Genomic DNA, 15988 nt, shown 5'->3' with positions numbered 1-15988 from the left:
CCTCCCCAAGACAAGCGGACAGAAATAGAGGATCATGGTCATCTATTGCAGGGTTTCCCAAACTGTGGTGCGTGCACCCCTGGGGTGCGCGGCCTGCCATAAGGGGGTGCGCGAGCTAAATAGAGCAATGGTGGATATGAGTTTTTATTGAAAAAGAGGTTTCCACAAAACAACTGTGCATAATGTGCTGTGAATGCACTGTGAATCATACTTGCGTGACCATCAGCACATCAAAATATTCGCTTAGGGGGTGCGTGAACCACACTGAAATGTACAAGGGGGTGCGAAGGGGAAAAAGTTTGGGAACCGCTTATCTATTGCATAGGTTTCAATAAATGCACACTAATACTGAGGATCGAGGCAACAATAGGTCTACTAGCAGACACATTTGGATATGGTGACATTGCATGTTGAAAATAATTTGACAGGATCCCTGAATTTCCTCACAGCAGAGTATTTTTCGTGTGTGTTATTAACCAATCTAATACATCTTGCTGTGCTATTGCATTATATATCCCAGATGGACAGTTCTTCTGAAAGCTTGTCCAAACCACCACCCCCCCAACCGCATGCACGCATGCACGCATGCACGCATGCACACGCGCACACGCGCACACTGCACACACTTTCCCTTGTGCAAATGAAGCGGCATATATAGGCTCCTACTGTCACTAATGCGCCTCATTTTGCACCGTGCCTGTGCAGGCTGTCCACACAGCTGTGCAGGGGAAGATGTCACTTAAGGGGAGCCAGCATGCCTGCCTTCCTTGCCAGCCTGGACCGCCGGGCCTCCTGCCAACATGCCATAAAAAGTTTAGAATGCCTCACCTTAGATACAGGGAGTGTGGCAGCCACACAAAAGCCAATTAAGGAGAAAGTGTAAGGCCCCTGTCGCAACTTCCCTCCTGGAAACTGTCCAGGTGGAGAAGGGAAATGAGGGGATGGGAAGGAGGGGAATTTTTAAAAAAATCTCAAAGCGTGAGCCTGGTGGTGTAGTAACTATGCATTGCACTGAAGTTGCATAGCTTGCTCAGACATAGTTTCTGGTACGTGCTGTAAGGATGAGGTTGGTGAGGGGCATTAGGAGAGGGCGTGAATTAAACTGGAGAAGGTATGTCTTAAGAATGATGTCACTTTAAACCTGTCGCCCTGGAACAAAGGAAATATATGTTGTCTTAGAATAATGGGCGACCATTTGAAATGTTTCATGGCAGTTCATTTTGAAATGGGAAGACCCTATGCGTTGTGCTTGGTTCAGAGTCCCATCTCCAGAATGCATGTTCTTCTTGTCCTCTCCTTTATCCTCATCCAGTGAAGCCGGTCTGTCATGTGCAGACAGAAGGCAGCCACGGTTGACTCGTGATATCCAGCTGGAAGCTCTGATGGCTTGCTGGCTGCTGCTGGTTCACTGATCACCTCTCCTGGATCCAGTTTGGCTTATTTTGGAAAGGCTTTTGTTGTCTGGGTTGGTGCCCACGCTTGACGTGAAGGCTACAACTGGACGAGGGAAAACGGCAGCATGCATGCACATGTGTTTTTAGGGTTCAGTAAGTTTTTACCTCTGGGACTTACTGATTTGCATGAGAAATGAACATGCTAGTACTTTTTTTCTTGCCCCATCAACTTATATCATCTCTTGACGTCTGCACTGACATTTTCTTTTTGCCGTTGTTTTGTATGTCTTTTTTTCCCCCCTTTCCCTGCATGCATGTCCTAAGACGCCCCCTTTTCCACCAAGCCCCCGAAGCTCTGCTAGCGAAATGCCGCAGACAGATTTTTAACCATTGACAGTGTGTGGAGGAGTGCCAGCGAAATGAACTGACAGGGATTTCTGGGAATGTGCCCTACTTTAGCATGTGCTGGTCCTGCCAGGGGTATGACTTAACAGAGAGTGTTATTGATGTTTGCAAATGCCTTCATTATTAGCCACCCTGCCCGCCTTCTCACAAAACCTGTCATCTGCATGTTGTCTCCAAGATGGTAGGAAAATGGTCTTAAAAATGGGCCATAAGAGGAGAAGCTTCCCCCTTGTTAAAAGTGATAACTTGTTACGTTGCTTTGCCATCGTGGCCTCTTGTGTTTTGTGTTTACACGCAAATCGAAAGTCTTGCACACAGACTAGACAGAATTCAGAATGGCAGGACTGGTGGTCAGTTTTTCGAAGAGCGGAGGTTTTTTTTTTTTTAAGGCTGCATGCCAAAGCACAGACAGGAGGAAGGCATGGATTTCTCTTTGGTCCAGTGACCTTTGTTTGAACTCCCCCCGTCCTCATTTGAATGTATTACATTTCAGTGGAATCGGTGGTGACTGCGTGGACCTGTCTGCTCATTCCAAAGCGTTGCTCTGGGGAGCCTTTCCCTGTCTCCTCCATGCGATTGTCAGAACTGGTAGTTGGAGCAGTTTGGGCAGTCATCGGTAAGCGTTAAGCGGTTAGGGCAAGGTATGCTTAGGACATGGTACCGTCCCGCTGCACTGCTCTCTTGGGGTACCGTTTGGGGCTTTCCCCTTACACAGATGAGGCATAAATGCAATTTGGTTGTGAGCAGTTAGCACTGTGTGCTCAGCTGTGGAGTGGTTTTTTTTTTTTTTTTTTTTTTTTTTTTTTTTTTTTTTCTTCAAAAATGCTACTATTACCATGTCAGAACGCTATAAAGGACTTTTTTAGGAAAAGCACAAAAGCACAACAAATACCTCTTAATGTATGTCCTCTACAAGTCTTCTGTTGTCCAGTCTTGCACTTTAAATGTCTGTATGAGCACTGTCTATGTCCATACTGTCTTAAGTCCATGTATAAGTACTGTCTATGTCTATACTGTCTATGTCCTTACCTTAATTAGTCTATGTCTGTATGGGAAAGCAAGAAATGTAATTTCAAATTCTTTGTATGACCAGTGCATGTAAAGAAATTGACAATAAAACCTACTTGACTTGACTTGACTTGACTTGACAATGGCGATTGGGTGTGTTGGAGGTGGGCTTTCACTGTTGGTGTGCAGATGCCCCTCAGCACAGCAGTGATTTCCCAACCAGGGCCCTAGAGTGCGCCCAAATATTTTCATAGTGCGACAAAAAAAAACGGAGGTCGCATTGGTGCCACCAGCCTTTCGGGGAAAAAAAGCATGCAACTCCGAAAGTCTACTTGGGTTCTGTCTGCGCCCCATATCGAGGTTTAAACAAATCAGAATGGAGTAAGGGCGGAGCCTTCATCTGGTTGGTCGGGCATGCGCGTCTACCTGTCAGTACTAAAAGATAAACAATAGCTAAGAGAGAGCATAGCTGAGGCTGGGGAGCTAGTGCGAGATGTAACATTTGGTGAGTCAGAATGATAAGAACTTTGGACAATTTTTCGTCAAGTTAAAACCAACAGAACAATTCGAAGATCCGGGCCAATGCTCTGACACGGAACCAACGCCATTATGTTCGGTCGGTGAATGAGCCGGAAAATGTGCCAAACACTGCCACAGCTCGTAGCTAAAAAGGCGAACGTATATTCCTTTCGGGAAGAGTGGCAGTTTCCCTGGCTACAATATGACAAGGGCGAAAACTGCCGTGATCCACTGCCATTCAGCGGCAGGTAGCATCAAACAGGACCTCAGAGGAGGCCACGGTGATAAGTTAAATTTAAATTACACTTACAACATCGAGAACGAGCGATTTCATTCCCGAAGTTGAAGTCAAATTATTCTCCATTATAAATAGAATCGATGTGAATCCGACCTACATAGCAGACATAGACAGCAGAAAACATCTGTGGATATCGCAATCTCTTCCTTATAGACAGAGAGATTGACATTGCCACATTGCGTCATCATTTACTCCCATATCTGGTGGAGAGGAAGACCAGTGTACACTTATTGGGCATCTAGGTGGAGCATGCCCATGCCCAAGTTAAGCACGTCATTTTGACTTTGTCAATAATATGCCTATTTTATCTTATTGCTGAAATGAAAAATAAATACAAATAAATCCAAAATGTAAAAAAGTAGACTATATTGCATCAGAAGTTTAATGTAGGCCTATGCTAGCCTCGCAAGCCATCCTACGTACTTCCGCCAAAGGATTGGCTCCACTACTGTAGTCTGGCCGTGCTTCTCTGTGGAGTGCTTGGAGCAGTAGAATTTTGATCGCAACGCCCCCCCAGAAAACAGCCAATAAGCGAATACGCCCCCCACGTGGGGGCGAAAGGGGGAGGACGCTCGTGACAATGACGTACACATCTGCACCAGAGCCATTGGTCTGCGCTATGTTGTTGTTGAGTAACTGCGAACGATTGGGTGAGAGATGTCCAATAATTTCAAACCATAACTGAGTGCAAACTTCCTGCTTCCTACAATCGCTTCAGAGCAAACAAATGCCAGACCATGAATACGAAATGAAATGATGGTATTATGGGATGGTGATTACCAGGCTAGGCCTATGCTGTTGTTAGCCATTTATTTACCAATGAACATAGACAGGCAGCTATTTAAAATAATAATAATAATAATAATAACAATAACAATAATAATAATAATAATAATAATAACAAAAAGCATTTTAAAATTTTAGAATTTAAAAAAAATGTATTCGGAAATGTGGGTGCACCTAACTTTTGTGTTGGTGCACCCTAGAAAAAAAGTTGGGCGCACCAGTGCAACCAGTGTAAAAAGTTAGTCTAGAGCCCTGTCAACAGAGAGGGAGTTATCTTAGTCATTAATTCCAGGATTATGGTACTAATTTGTTCAGATGTTTGTGTACTTTTGTCAGTATCAATGTGCCTTGACTTGTCTTGTAAAGCATGAGTTGGGTGGGGGAGGTTGGAGTATATGGGGGGGACCAATGTGCGTACTCCCTTTTCAGTTGGTTGAATTCTCTGGCCGAATGTAGACCATTCTCAGATATTTAAACGGCAAGCCTACGTTTTCAAGATGACATATGTAAGACAATCGTGTCCTACACAAAGAAAATAGACACAGGAGGTCCCTTTAGCTCTATTAACTTGAACAAAAATCTTATGTGACTTTTCAAGGATCCTGCATCCTGAATCAGACCATAGTTATTGATTCAGCCTTAAATTCTTTCTCATTGCTAATAAGATGATGATGATGATGATGATGTGTGTGTTTTTGTTTATTCCTCTTCCAGGCTGTTCGCTGCTACGATTCTCTCATCTTAAAAGCTGAAGGAAAGGTTGATCCAGAGTTGTTTTGCCAGCTAGGTCACTTCAACCTCCTGTTAGAGGATTACCCAAAAGGTAAGTTACACATGCGCCAGAAAAGAAGAGTTTCACAATGTTGATCTGGTTTGTCAAAGCGTCCAAATGGCTAGCAGTCCCCCGAAACAGTATGACCTTTCTAGCTACATGCTTTACTTTTTCCTGAAACATTTCTATTTCCACAAGTGTTAACATGACTGCTTTGCCAGATGTGACTATGTTGCACCATTGCCAACTACAGTTTTGAGTTTATTGCAGCTGTTGAGAGAAAGTCAGGCAATATCACTGTTTGGATTTTCCATACTAATTAGCCTTTAAATACGCAGTAAAATGGTTCCAACGACATTGGTGGACTGTCTAAACGCATTCGACAACATCGTCATAAAGAACGCATTTCCTGCTGTGTCAATATCCTTACGTAGTTATGCTGAGTTGGTATCTGGAGCAGACTATGCACGTGTTAACAATGTGCATTTGTGGCTGCTGAAGGACTGGGAAGAGCAGTTGTGGAGTGAGTCATAACTGCCCTGGAGTTTCTCACATATTTTTTTCACATGACTTTGCGCACTTGAATGGCACACATTCTCTACAAGCTGTACCTGATTGGACAGACACATCTGTCAGTCATTAGTTGATGCTCATAAACATTACAATGATCTAAAAAAAAAAAAAAAAAAGATATTTTAACTTTGACAACTCAACACTGTCTAAAATCTTACTTAACGACTCCTGGGAAGTATTTGCCATTTGGGTGAATTTAAAAAAAAAAGAAACAAAATAAAAACAGTATTGAGTTTGCATCCATCCATTCCAAGGTCTCTTTTGGCCCTGCTGAAGCTCTTCATGTTAATCCTTTTTTTCCTGAAAGGCTTTTGTGATGGCATCCTGGATTCCCCCCATTTTTTTGTTAGCAAAGTGTACCAGGGTACAATAGGAGCTGTCTGCCTGGGCAACATGTACTCTTCCAGACAGCCTTGCGGTGTGTGCCATTGCTTTTGCCTTTCCATCGTCTGTGTTGCATTTTAAACCCGGCAAGCCAGGCCTGTCAGAAAGAGGCATTTACTGGGCTTACTTGTCACCTTGTCTGGATGCTGTGTGACTGTGGAAAACTCTTGCAGCATGGATGCATTGAGCACCTAATGTGAAGGATTCTGCACCAGCCCGGGACAATATTTTCTGTTCTACCAGAGACCAACAAGAATTATGATGAAATGCATACAAGCATCTGGAACGTCAGAAACTGTCTCAAATTCTCCCATACCCATTTACGAATGGCTAATGTTGGCAAAGAAACACCATTCATTAATGTGATTTTTAAGCACATACTGTAGGCTTCAGCAGGAAATATTGTCTTTTTTGAAGTCAGATTTTTGATTCTTGCCAATTTACAACCATATAGCTGATGCACTTGTAAATTTCATGACTTTCAGGATCCATTTATATATATATTTTGCAGTGCACATATTACAAACCCCAACTCCGGTGAAGTTGGGACGTTTGGTAAACAGTGAATAAAATCAAAATGCTATCATTTTCAAAACATTCAATCTATTCATTAGATGGAGAATAGTGAAAAGACAACATATTAAGTGTTAAATCCGTAGCCTGGTGAACCAGCGCCACCCGCTGGACGGCAAAATGTTTTGTCTACGGGTGGGTCTGGCCTCGCATAATGATTCAATGAAGCCAGAATGCCAAGAATCTGACAAACCAATTACAACGCAAAGATGTGTTTTGAATCAAAGTGGGCAGGGTTTTGAGGGAAGGTTGTTCTCATCAACAATCTTCGGATGTATTATGGATCGAGGCCAGACTAAATTAGACATCCACATTTAGTCTGGTTTATCAGGCTATAAAAACAGAGACAAACTATTCTTTTGGGGGACATATGTACTCATTTCTAATTTCATATATCCAACACGTCTCAAATAAGTTGGGACGGGGATCAGTGTTTTATCTTATTTGGATGTTTACTAAATTTCAAAGAAGAACATTTCAAAATGAATTGTACTGACGGACAATATAGGTGTCCAGGTATAAGATCATCACAGAGAGGCTGAGTCACTCAGAATTAAAGATGCAAAGGGAATAATTACCATAGTTATTACATACATTTTTGAATTCCCTTTGATTTACCACGATTGAGTGTATATAAGACATATTTTTGTTACTAAAATCATTGTATAGGTTCATGACATCATGAAATATATATTGGCTGTAGTCTCACTTAGGCCTGGGTCGGTACAGAAAAGTCACGGTTCTGTACGTACCTCGGTACAGACCCCACGGTACGATACATTTTCGGTACGGTACAGGGTAAAAAAAAATAATAATAATTATTATTATTATTGTTATTATTATAATTATTGTTATTAAGCATTGTCCTTGGGTATCTTGTATTGAAAGGTGCTTTAAATATTTTAGACTACTATTATTATTATTGGGATATTATTATCATTATTATTATTATTATTATTATTATTATTATTATTGCACACAATCAAAAGCCTATTAAATGCTATTAAAACAACAATCATTATATAGAATTACCTTCCCAGAAACACTGGTTGTCAGTGTAGTTTTGACAAATTACTTATTTGGTAGTCTTATCTTCAAGGACAGTCTTTAACATAGCTTTAAGGACCTAGCCTTTCTGTCACAGCTGAGCACATTCCTGCATTTGGAACACGGCTAACATTTACATTGCAATGACGAACCAAATAAAAAAGTAGCCCATCACTTGGTTCTACTCGATTTTTCGGTCAAAATAGTTTATATAGCACAACACCTTTGAGAGCAGCTTCAAGGACAGGGGGGATGCCCTCGTGCGACATTGGAGTTAAAACTTTTCAGGCAGAGGATTCTTTCCCCGTGTCTTGTTAAATGTCAGGTAAGACAACTGTTATTTATTTCACAAGATTAAGAAACGACATACAGCTGAACTGACTAACTTGGTTAGCAGTAAGACCGTGTTTTTGTTTGTTTTCCATCGCGCTGGCAGGCTTGTTTTAAAAGTAGTCGCGTTCACTCGGCAGCTGATAAATTCGCTGTTATTAGGCTGTCGGCAACGTAGTCTATCGATTTAGAAAGACTTTAAACTACTATTTAACGGTCAAACACGAGTAGACAAACTGCTCGACATGGCACAAGGTGATGAACTGAAAACTATACTACTTCAATACTACTTCAGTGACATATTACGCAGGTGGGTTTTCAAATCCCTGTCTCCCCATTCATGCTCGCATGAAGCCGAATGCATAATGAAGTCTACCTTTGCGTAGCAAATTTGAAGGCGGGTTTTGGATGGCAAAACCAATCGGGAGTGCACAGATGCAGTGGTTACATGTGTTCTTGCCATACACATTAAAGAACTCCGACGCAAAGTGCTTGCTTGCGCGGAACTCTTCTCTCACGCGCCACAAACAGCTGCTGCGCTTCCCATATAAATAATTTCATAGCGTACCGAATGTATTCTCCGTGGCAATGCGCGTATCGTTCCGTGACCCCCGTACCGAGGTCGGTTCGATACGAATACATGTACCGACCCGGGCCTAGTCTCACTCTAATTCCAGGAGTGCTAGAGCTATTGAAAATTGACCATATTAAGAATGCTTAATGCGTGCAAATGATACAGGGGTGTAACATTCTCCTAAGCACCTGAGCTCACTTGAAATAGACCCAGAAGACATGGGAAACTGTCCTTTGCTTACAGAAGTCAGCAGAAGTTGTAGAAGTCCTTTCTTTTTGAAAATAATAGAGCATTGCACATCCTGTGCTACAGTGAAAATGGACCATCCAACTTGTGTTAGTGCTAACTTCAAAAGTCAGCCTCCATGATGGCATGCGGGTGCAGTAGGGCATTGGTTAAGATGTTCTCACTCATCTGTAGAGTTAAATACAATGGGAGTTGGAAAAAACAGTGCTGAATGGTATAAATGGGTTTTAAACAGCATGAAAAGCCACTCATGCATTATATTTTGAAGGGAGATCTTCGAGTACTGCCACATAGTAAGGTCAAATTGCATTCTCTACTATGTTTTAACAGTTTGGCTCCATCATAAGGACCAGCAGGTGATAAAATGGTGGGCTTTTGGTCAAGACCTGTCACACTGTAAGCACTACAGAAAGGAAAACATTGCAAAACATGACAAGGAATACACCCACCATTCAAGCTGGTGAAATCATGTCCAAGATAGGAATTAACACTGTTTTTTATATAAAATCATCTCATCGGTTAATGTATTTAACTGTTAAGTGTTGTCTTTTGTTTTGTTTTTAGTCTTCCTCGACATTTGCTGCCATTTATTGTCCCCGTCCCAACTCTTTTGAGACATGTTGGATTTATCAAATTAGAAATGAGTACATATGTCCCCCAAAACAATATTTTTTCTCAGTTTTAACACTTAATATGATGTCTTTTCACTATTCTCCATCTAATGAATAGATTGAATGTTTTGAAAATGATAGCATTTTGATTTTATTCACTGTTTACCAAACATCCCAACTTCACCGGAGTTGGGGTTTGTATATGATCACTACCAACAATGCAAACACAAGTGTTGCTTTTCTTTTTCTTTTTTTTAATGTGTTGAATGTGCCACATTCTGCACTGGCGTGTTCACACTAGGTACCTTAACGTTACTCGTTAAAATATCTTCAGCTTAAATTGAGGGAAATTTGAGTTTACGGAATCATCCAACAAACACCCTAATGTTTAAATCCAATAAACGTTGTCTGGGAAGCTTCATTTGTTTTTTTAAAGTAAGTTCATGAAGGTTTTATTGTGGTAATTATTGCATTTTAGCACCCTAAGTTGTACTTGATGTACAAATGAACAGTTAAACATGGCCAAAATGTCTGGTCAAGATTAAAGGTTAAGTGGGTAATGTCAAGTGTCGGTATCGCATTGGCCATTAAAAAAACCTGTATCGGTCGACCCCTATATTGAATACTTTTAGCTTTGTTGGAGTTATTTCCAATTACACAAGGCATTAACGTAATGCCAATATTGCTCATGGATGGAAATTACTCAATTTTGCAGTTAAGTGTCGGTTGCATTGCTCAGTCACTTGTCTCTCTCACTCACCCTCTCCCTCTTCTCGTTCTCTTCCAGCATTATCTGCATACCAGAGGTACTACAGTTTACAGTCTGACTACTGGAAGGTGAGTGAACCGTAAAGGGCGGGTTATGCTTCCTACTTGTGCCACAGAGTGAGCTTGTCGCAGCCATGATGCAGTTAATTCTTGTTTATGCCCTGTTTTGAAGCACGGTCTGCGCGATGTCATTCCACGCTGAAACTGCCTTCAATACAAAGAGTAAACTAGACGTGTCGGTTGTTTTTTAGCATCACAGACTCGACGAGAATGAAAATGAAACATTAAATCTTTATATCACGTGCATGTTTGATCGCACTGGCAGCCACAGTAGTAGTTTGGAACAAAGAAGTGGCTCATTTGTCGAGGACGAAGCGGAATGTTTCCTCGACCTCGGAACCACTGTTCAACTGTCCAAATAACTTCAGCGTCGTAACTTGCAAGCGCATGTGTTGTCTTTGGTTCGTGTAAATAAATCAAACAACAAAGCACGGGCAACTTATTTAATGAAGAGCTCACAGTCCGTAGACCGACGAAGGTTAGAACAAGGAAGTAGCGCTTGTTCTCGACTCGAGGACAGAGCAGGCTGGTCGAGAGGACCAATCAGAGACCTATTTTCACCCTTTCACGCCGTCGCTCCCTGCGTCGAGACACAATTTTGGGGAGGTGCCCCAGAGTACCTGCGTGATGGGGGGGGGGGGCTTCACTACGTTAACTGCGCGGCTCACTGCATCATGATGCAGTGACGCTGATCTCGAGGCATAAACCACCCTTAACTCTGCTGGCAACCTTTTGCCTGTCTGTCTGCCTGCCTACTCTTGTCATGATCCAGGCCCCAAGCTCTCCCCTCAGCTCCACAACAGCCAGTAGCCTAGTCCCCTGTTAAGCCCCAGGCCTGGCATCGGGATGGGGACAGGTGGATGTGTGGTGGGGTGGGCACTAAGGAAAGGGAAAAAGGAACCACCCATGGCAGTTTAGTGTTGTGTACATGTATTTTATTATATATTTTTAAGTGTGACGTTCTGGTTAATTAACTAGTGTGATCCCTTCAGGGAGCCAGATGAGCTTAGTATTTTTTGTATTAGGAGATTAGGTGAGAAAACCTAGGAGCTTACATTTTTGGAAGCAGTTTTTAATTCATTTTTAATGAGCATTCCGAGATATTGAATGTTTTCAATGTAAGCAGAGGGAGGTGGAGTAGGAGTGATTAAACTAGAGCTGCCCTGTCCTTTTTTCCTTCACGTTGGAGTGTTTGGGTGAAGATGGGTTGACGAGGGCTTTTGACAGCGAGGAAGCGAGTGGAGAAGTGAGGGTAATGGACTCTGACAGTTCTGGGGCCTGAGCAGCACTGCAAACACAGTGGGAGTCTGTCACCAGCTCCGAAACGAGAGCTGGTTTAGGTGTTTATTTTTTAATTATTATTTTTTACTTGCATTCATTGCCCATTTTTAATTTCATTTTAAATGCTAATCGCTTAATGTCACTCACTTGAATTCATCAGTTGTGTGCATTTAATTTCAATTTCCTTCCTGGCTGGTACTTGATGTAATTTATACCCTTCTGTTGACCCCATTTAGTCCACATTAAAATGCTCCTGGATTCCAAATCCACTTGTTAGATCTTGAGATTAGCGTCAGTAATGGGTCAGGGCCCTGCAGTCAAACAGCGTTATCCAGAACCAGGGAGCATGCCATTGCGTCATTTGTGATGTCAGACCTGTACACATTGCCAGTGCAAGCATAATCTCATGGTAACAGGGAAGATTACGCTGGAGTTACGGTTTGCCGTCATATGCACAGCAAGAAAACATGTTCCCAAAACAAAATGATTTTTTTTTTGGAGTTCACATGAATGGCACACAGTACCCTCTGTAATAAAATTAATCAAGACGCAATGACCCAGGTTCACGCAATGTGGAATGCAAGTGTACTTACAATGTACACCTTTGCATATAGATCTATATTGTTGCCGCTATCTGCAAGTGTGAGACTGCGTGTGGTTAAGGCTGGACAGGCAAAACATCCTTTATGAATTGTAAGACTTGCAAATGGAGTGGACGATATGGCAAAAAAATGTCATTATGCTTTTTTTTATATCTAAAATATCGATTTCAGTTCTTTATCACGATCTTCCATGAAAACAAACATCATTTTTTTAGGACTACATACCTGTCTGAACAGATTTTAATGAATATACTTTATTATTATTACATTACTATACTGCAAACAAATGAAACTGTAAACACACTAACACTAATAACGTGTACCTTTTGAAATATATGATAAATTCATTAAGGGAAAAAAATGAAAATGTAAACATTACATTGACATAGTCAACATAATCTGAGAAAGTAGACGATTTAAGTAAACTGAAGTAAATCTAAATCGACGAGAGCGATCTACACGATTTCGCCACTTTGGCAGATTTTTGGCGATCCTTTACTCAATTTCAGGATTCAACATGGTCATATCGCACACCCCTAGTTGCAAGTAAGGGCACGTTTGAATGCAATCTATGGCAGCCAGCATTCATCCATCGAGAATGGGATACTGAGGCATTAAATGATGCTTCATGTATGGCCACTCAGTGAGGGCGAAGTGGACTTTGTGTTCAATGGACATCACATCACAGGTCCAGGCCTTTAGGGAATCTGAGCTAATGAATCGCAATACAGAGTGGACACTGGGAGGCTCTTTGGATCATGAAATGAGGCCTAAGCAATCCGAACGTCTACAATTTCAACATTCCTCATCTTCCTAGTGTTTCTTGTTCATGGGAACCAGAAAATACAAAAAATACATGTACATGACGCCCCAGCATTTTGATTGAATGCAACGTCGATAAGAATGAACACGGTGCACCTTGTTTTCACTAAATTGTCTTGGAAATGGTGTTGAAATTTGAACAGGAGTTCACACCTTCACCTTCCTCATTTACACCTCACCTCCACTTTCTCTCCTTAACCTCGGCTCATTAACATACTGTGCAAGATAATTACACCTTTCTAAGTGTCTTTCGTCCTATCGCCTCAATCTTTTTTGAAGTGTGTCTACTTGTATTTGGTGCGTGCGTGCGTGCCCAACTTTCATGAGTTGGAAGTGACTCACATACACGCTGGTTGTGATGTTGTTTCTGTGAGAAAGGAGAGTGTGTGGTTGCCAAAAGCGTGTTGGGCTATATGGAGCCTCACCTCTGCCACAGACATTCAGACACATCCCGCTCAACAATCTTACTTGCGTTCTTGCTCTCCCTCCCTGGTATTTTCTTGTTTCCTTTCTGTTCTTCCTCCCTCCCCAACATCTGACGTCTGTCTTCCTTCACATTTCACACTTTCCTCTGGGTACTTTGCCCCTCGTCATACACATTTAATCACAACAGCTTCTCTCACCTTTAACCCTCCACACCCACCCAACCACCCTCTGGTTGAACTGCAGCCCCCAGCAAGTGCTCTGCATGGCTGGGCCGCTTGTGTTTGTCGCCACAGGACCCTTGCCTTTTGTGTTAGCATAGTTGGTGTCAGTATGGCTACCGCCAATGGCTTCTTCTGCACCCGCCACAAACGCATGCACATCCACAACATGCATGCACACACACACACACACACACACACACACACACACACACACACGTCCACCCACACAGATTACGCGCTCGCACACACACCACAGATGCACTTATTGACATATGGAAAAAGAGGCATGGATGTGGTGATCGTGTGCAACTGTGCACATACCCATCCATATACACACATTAACTAGTGCACTGTAAATGAACCTGTGCACCGAACATGCACTCCTTTACATTCGAGGTGTGAAATGGACTTACCGTAAAGAATGAAGGCCAGGTGGTTGGTAGATCCTTTTGTCCTAATTGTTTTTACAGAAATCGCTTCATGTTTCCTGAAATATATTTTGCCAGCCATCATAGCCATCTGCATGTCCAATGTTTCTACATGCATATTTAGTACAGACCTTACGTGTTGCTGACGCGTGTTTTTGTTTCTTAAAGAAGCGGTTAACATGGGCCTTATTCAGCGCCTTGTCTCAGTGGCCCTGGTTATCAGACCAGCTGAAGGGCGTGACATCAGAAAACTAACAGAGGCTTGGCGAAACATGGAGCATATCCCAACCTGTACTAGAAAGTTTGTGATTGCGTGCGTGAAATATGGCACGCGTGCGTGCGTCTTTGTGCCTGTATGGGTCTTTGTGCACCCCTCTGTGTGTGTCTGTCTGCCCATTCGTCCGCCTGTCTGCATGCGAGTGCGAATGCCCACATGTGTTGTGACCAACTTGAGACTGATCCTCGGTATGGAAAGAGACGAGTCAGTCTCTCTGACGACCCTCGGCAAGCATTTGCTGCGACCAAATGTTGTGCTGCAGCACGCTAGCAGCTGTCGGCCGAGCGACAACCACTCCTTCCCAACCCCCACGTTCTCCCCAAATATCGTCTGTCTGTCTGATTTTGGGAGGGGGTGGGGTAGGGATTATTGATTGAATTGGTTGTCAGGGTGGAATTATTTGTGGGCTGATTAAATGGTCCATGTCAGTTGTGCAGTCTCATTACTGGGGGAACAAGATGTATGGCTGGCTGGCTGGCTGGCTTGGTGTATGTGTGCTGGTGTATGAGTGATTGTGGACAGCGGAAGGTGTGTCTGTCTGTATGTCTATCTGTGTGTGTTTGTGTCTGTGTGTCGTCTATAACTGCATGTGTGTGTGTGTTGGAATGTGAGGAAGGGTCTCATGTGAAGTCGCACCCTTCCTCCTGGATCTGACAGACAGACAGACAGACAGACAGACAGACAGACAGACAGACAGACAGACAGACAGACAGACAGACAGACAGACAGACAGACAGACAGACAGACAGACAGACAGACAGACAGACAGACAGACAGACAGACAGACAGACAGACAGACAGACGCACGCGCACCCACCTCTCCTCAATCTTAGCCCATGTGCTCCTAACCACATGGCAGAGATAGGAGTCCTTGTTTAACTTTTGGTGCTGAAGTGTGTGCATGCATGCCTGTAGTCGTGTCCTCTTCATTTTTCCTTTCTTGACTGGGGTTCATCGGTCCTTGCACAAAAGAAAATCCATGTCAGGCTCCTTTCCACCCTAAATGAATGGATGCACGCACAAACACACGCACGACAGACATGCACACGTGTCCAGCCTCCACCCATGGACATTTGTGCGGTCATAATTACAACAATGACCAGCTCTGGCTTTTATTGCTTGTGTTTCTGGCTTTTATTTGCTTTTGTTTAAAATGCGCCGTCTCGCATGGGTATGTTTCCTATGAGTCAAGTTGTGCACCCCCCTTTCCCGTTATTTTTCCCTCTACAACTTCAGAGTACAAACAATCTCTTTGAAGACTGCACAGCACAAGGGACGGTTGCCACAAGTCCCAGACACTTGCCACTCTATTCCTCCCCTCCATATAGGTTTTTTTACACCATGTGCCTCTTTTACTGATGTTTTCTGTCAACTCGTGTCCACGTGCACCAAGTCAAAGCAGCCTTACACACAAGCTCTCTCTCTCTCTCTCTCTCTCTCTGGCTTTCATGTTGTTACGGAAACCCATTTGACCTAGTTTAACCCCAATAGCTGCCATGAATGAGGCCAGGGGAGGCCAACAGGGAAAAAAATAGAAGGCGAGTCATGTAGGCTTTTTTAAGGTTTGGTTGGGGAGAAAGCCT

At 42.9% G+C, this 15988-nt stretch overlaps 1 protein-coding gene across 5 annotated transcripts in view; it reads left to right on the top strand.

Moving 5' to 3' along the window:
• The window catches only part of kdm6a (lysine (K)-specific demethylase 6A), a 100487-nt gene that overhangs the window by 4300 nt on the left and 80199 nt on the right, over positions 1-15988 (top strand). For all 5 annotated transcript variants that reach the window (XM_063214011.1, XM_063214009.1, XM_063214010.1 and 2 more), the window contains exons 3-4: positions 5125-5233; positions 10308-10357. In XM_063214011.1, coding sequence (XP_063070081.1) covers positions 5125-5233; positions 10308-10357 — 159 coding nt within the window. The remainder of the gene's footprint in view (positions 1-5124; positions 5234-10307; positions 10358-15988) is intronic.

Source organism: Engraulis encrasicolus, chromosome 13 (assembly GCF_034702125.1).
Source record: "Engraulis encrasicolus isolate BLACKSEA-1 chromosome 13, IST_EnEncr_1.0, whole genome shotgun sequence".
NCBI classification, from domain to species: domain Eukaryota; kingdom Metazoa; phylum Chordata; class Actinopteri; order Clupeiformes; family Engraulidae; genus Engraulis; species Engraulis encrasicolus.
This window is presented reverse-complemented; position numbering and strand designations above follow the sequence as displayed.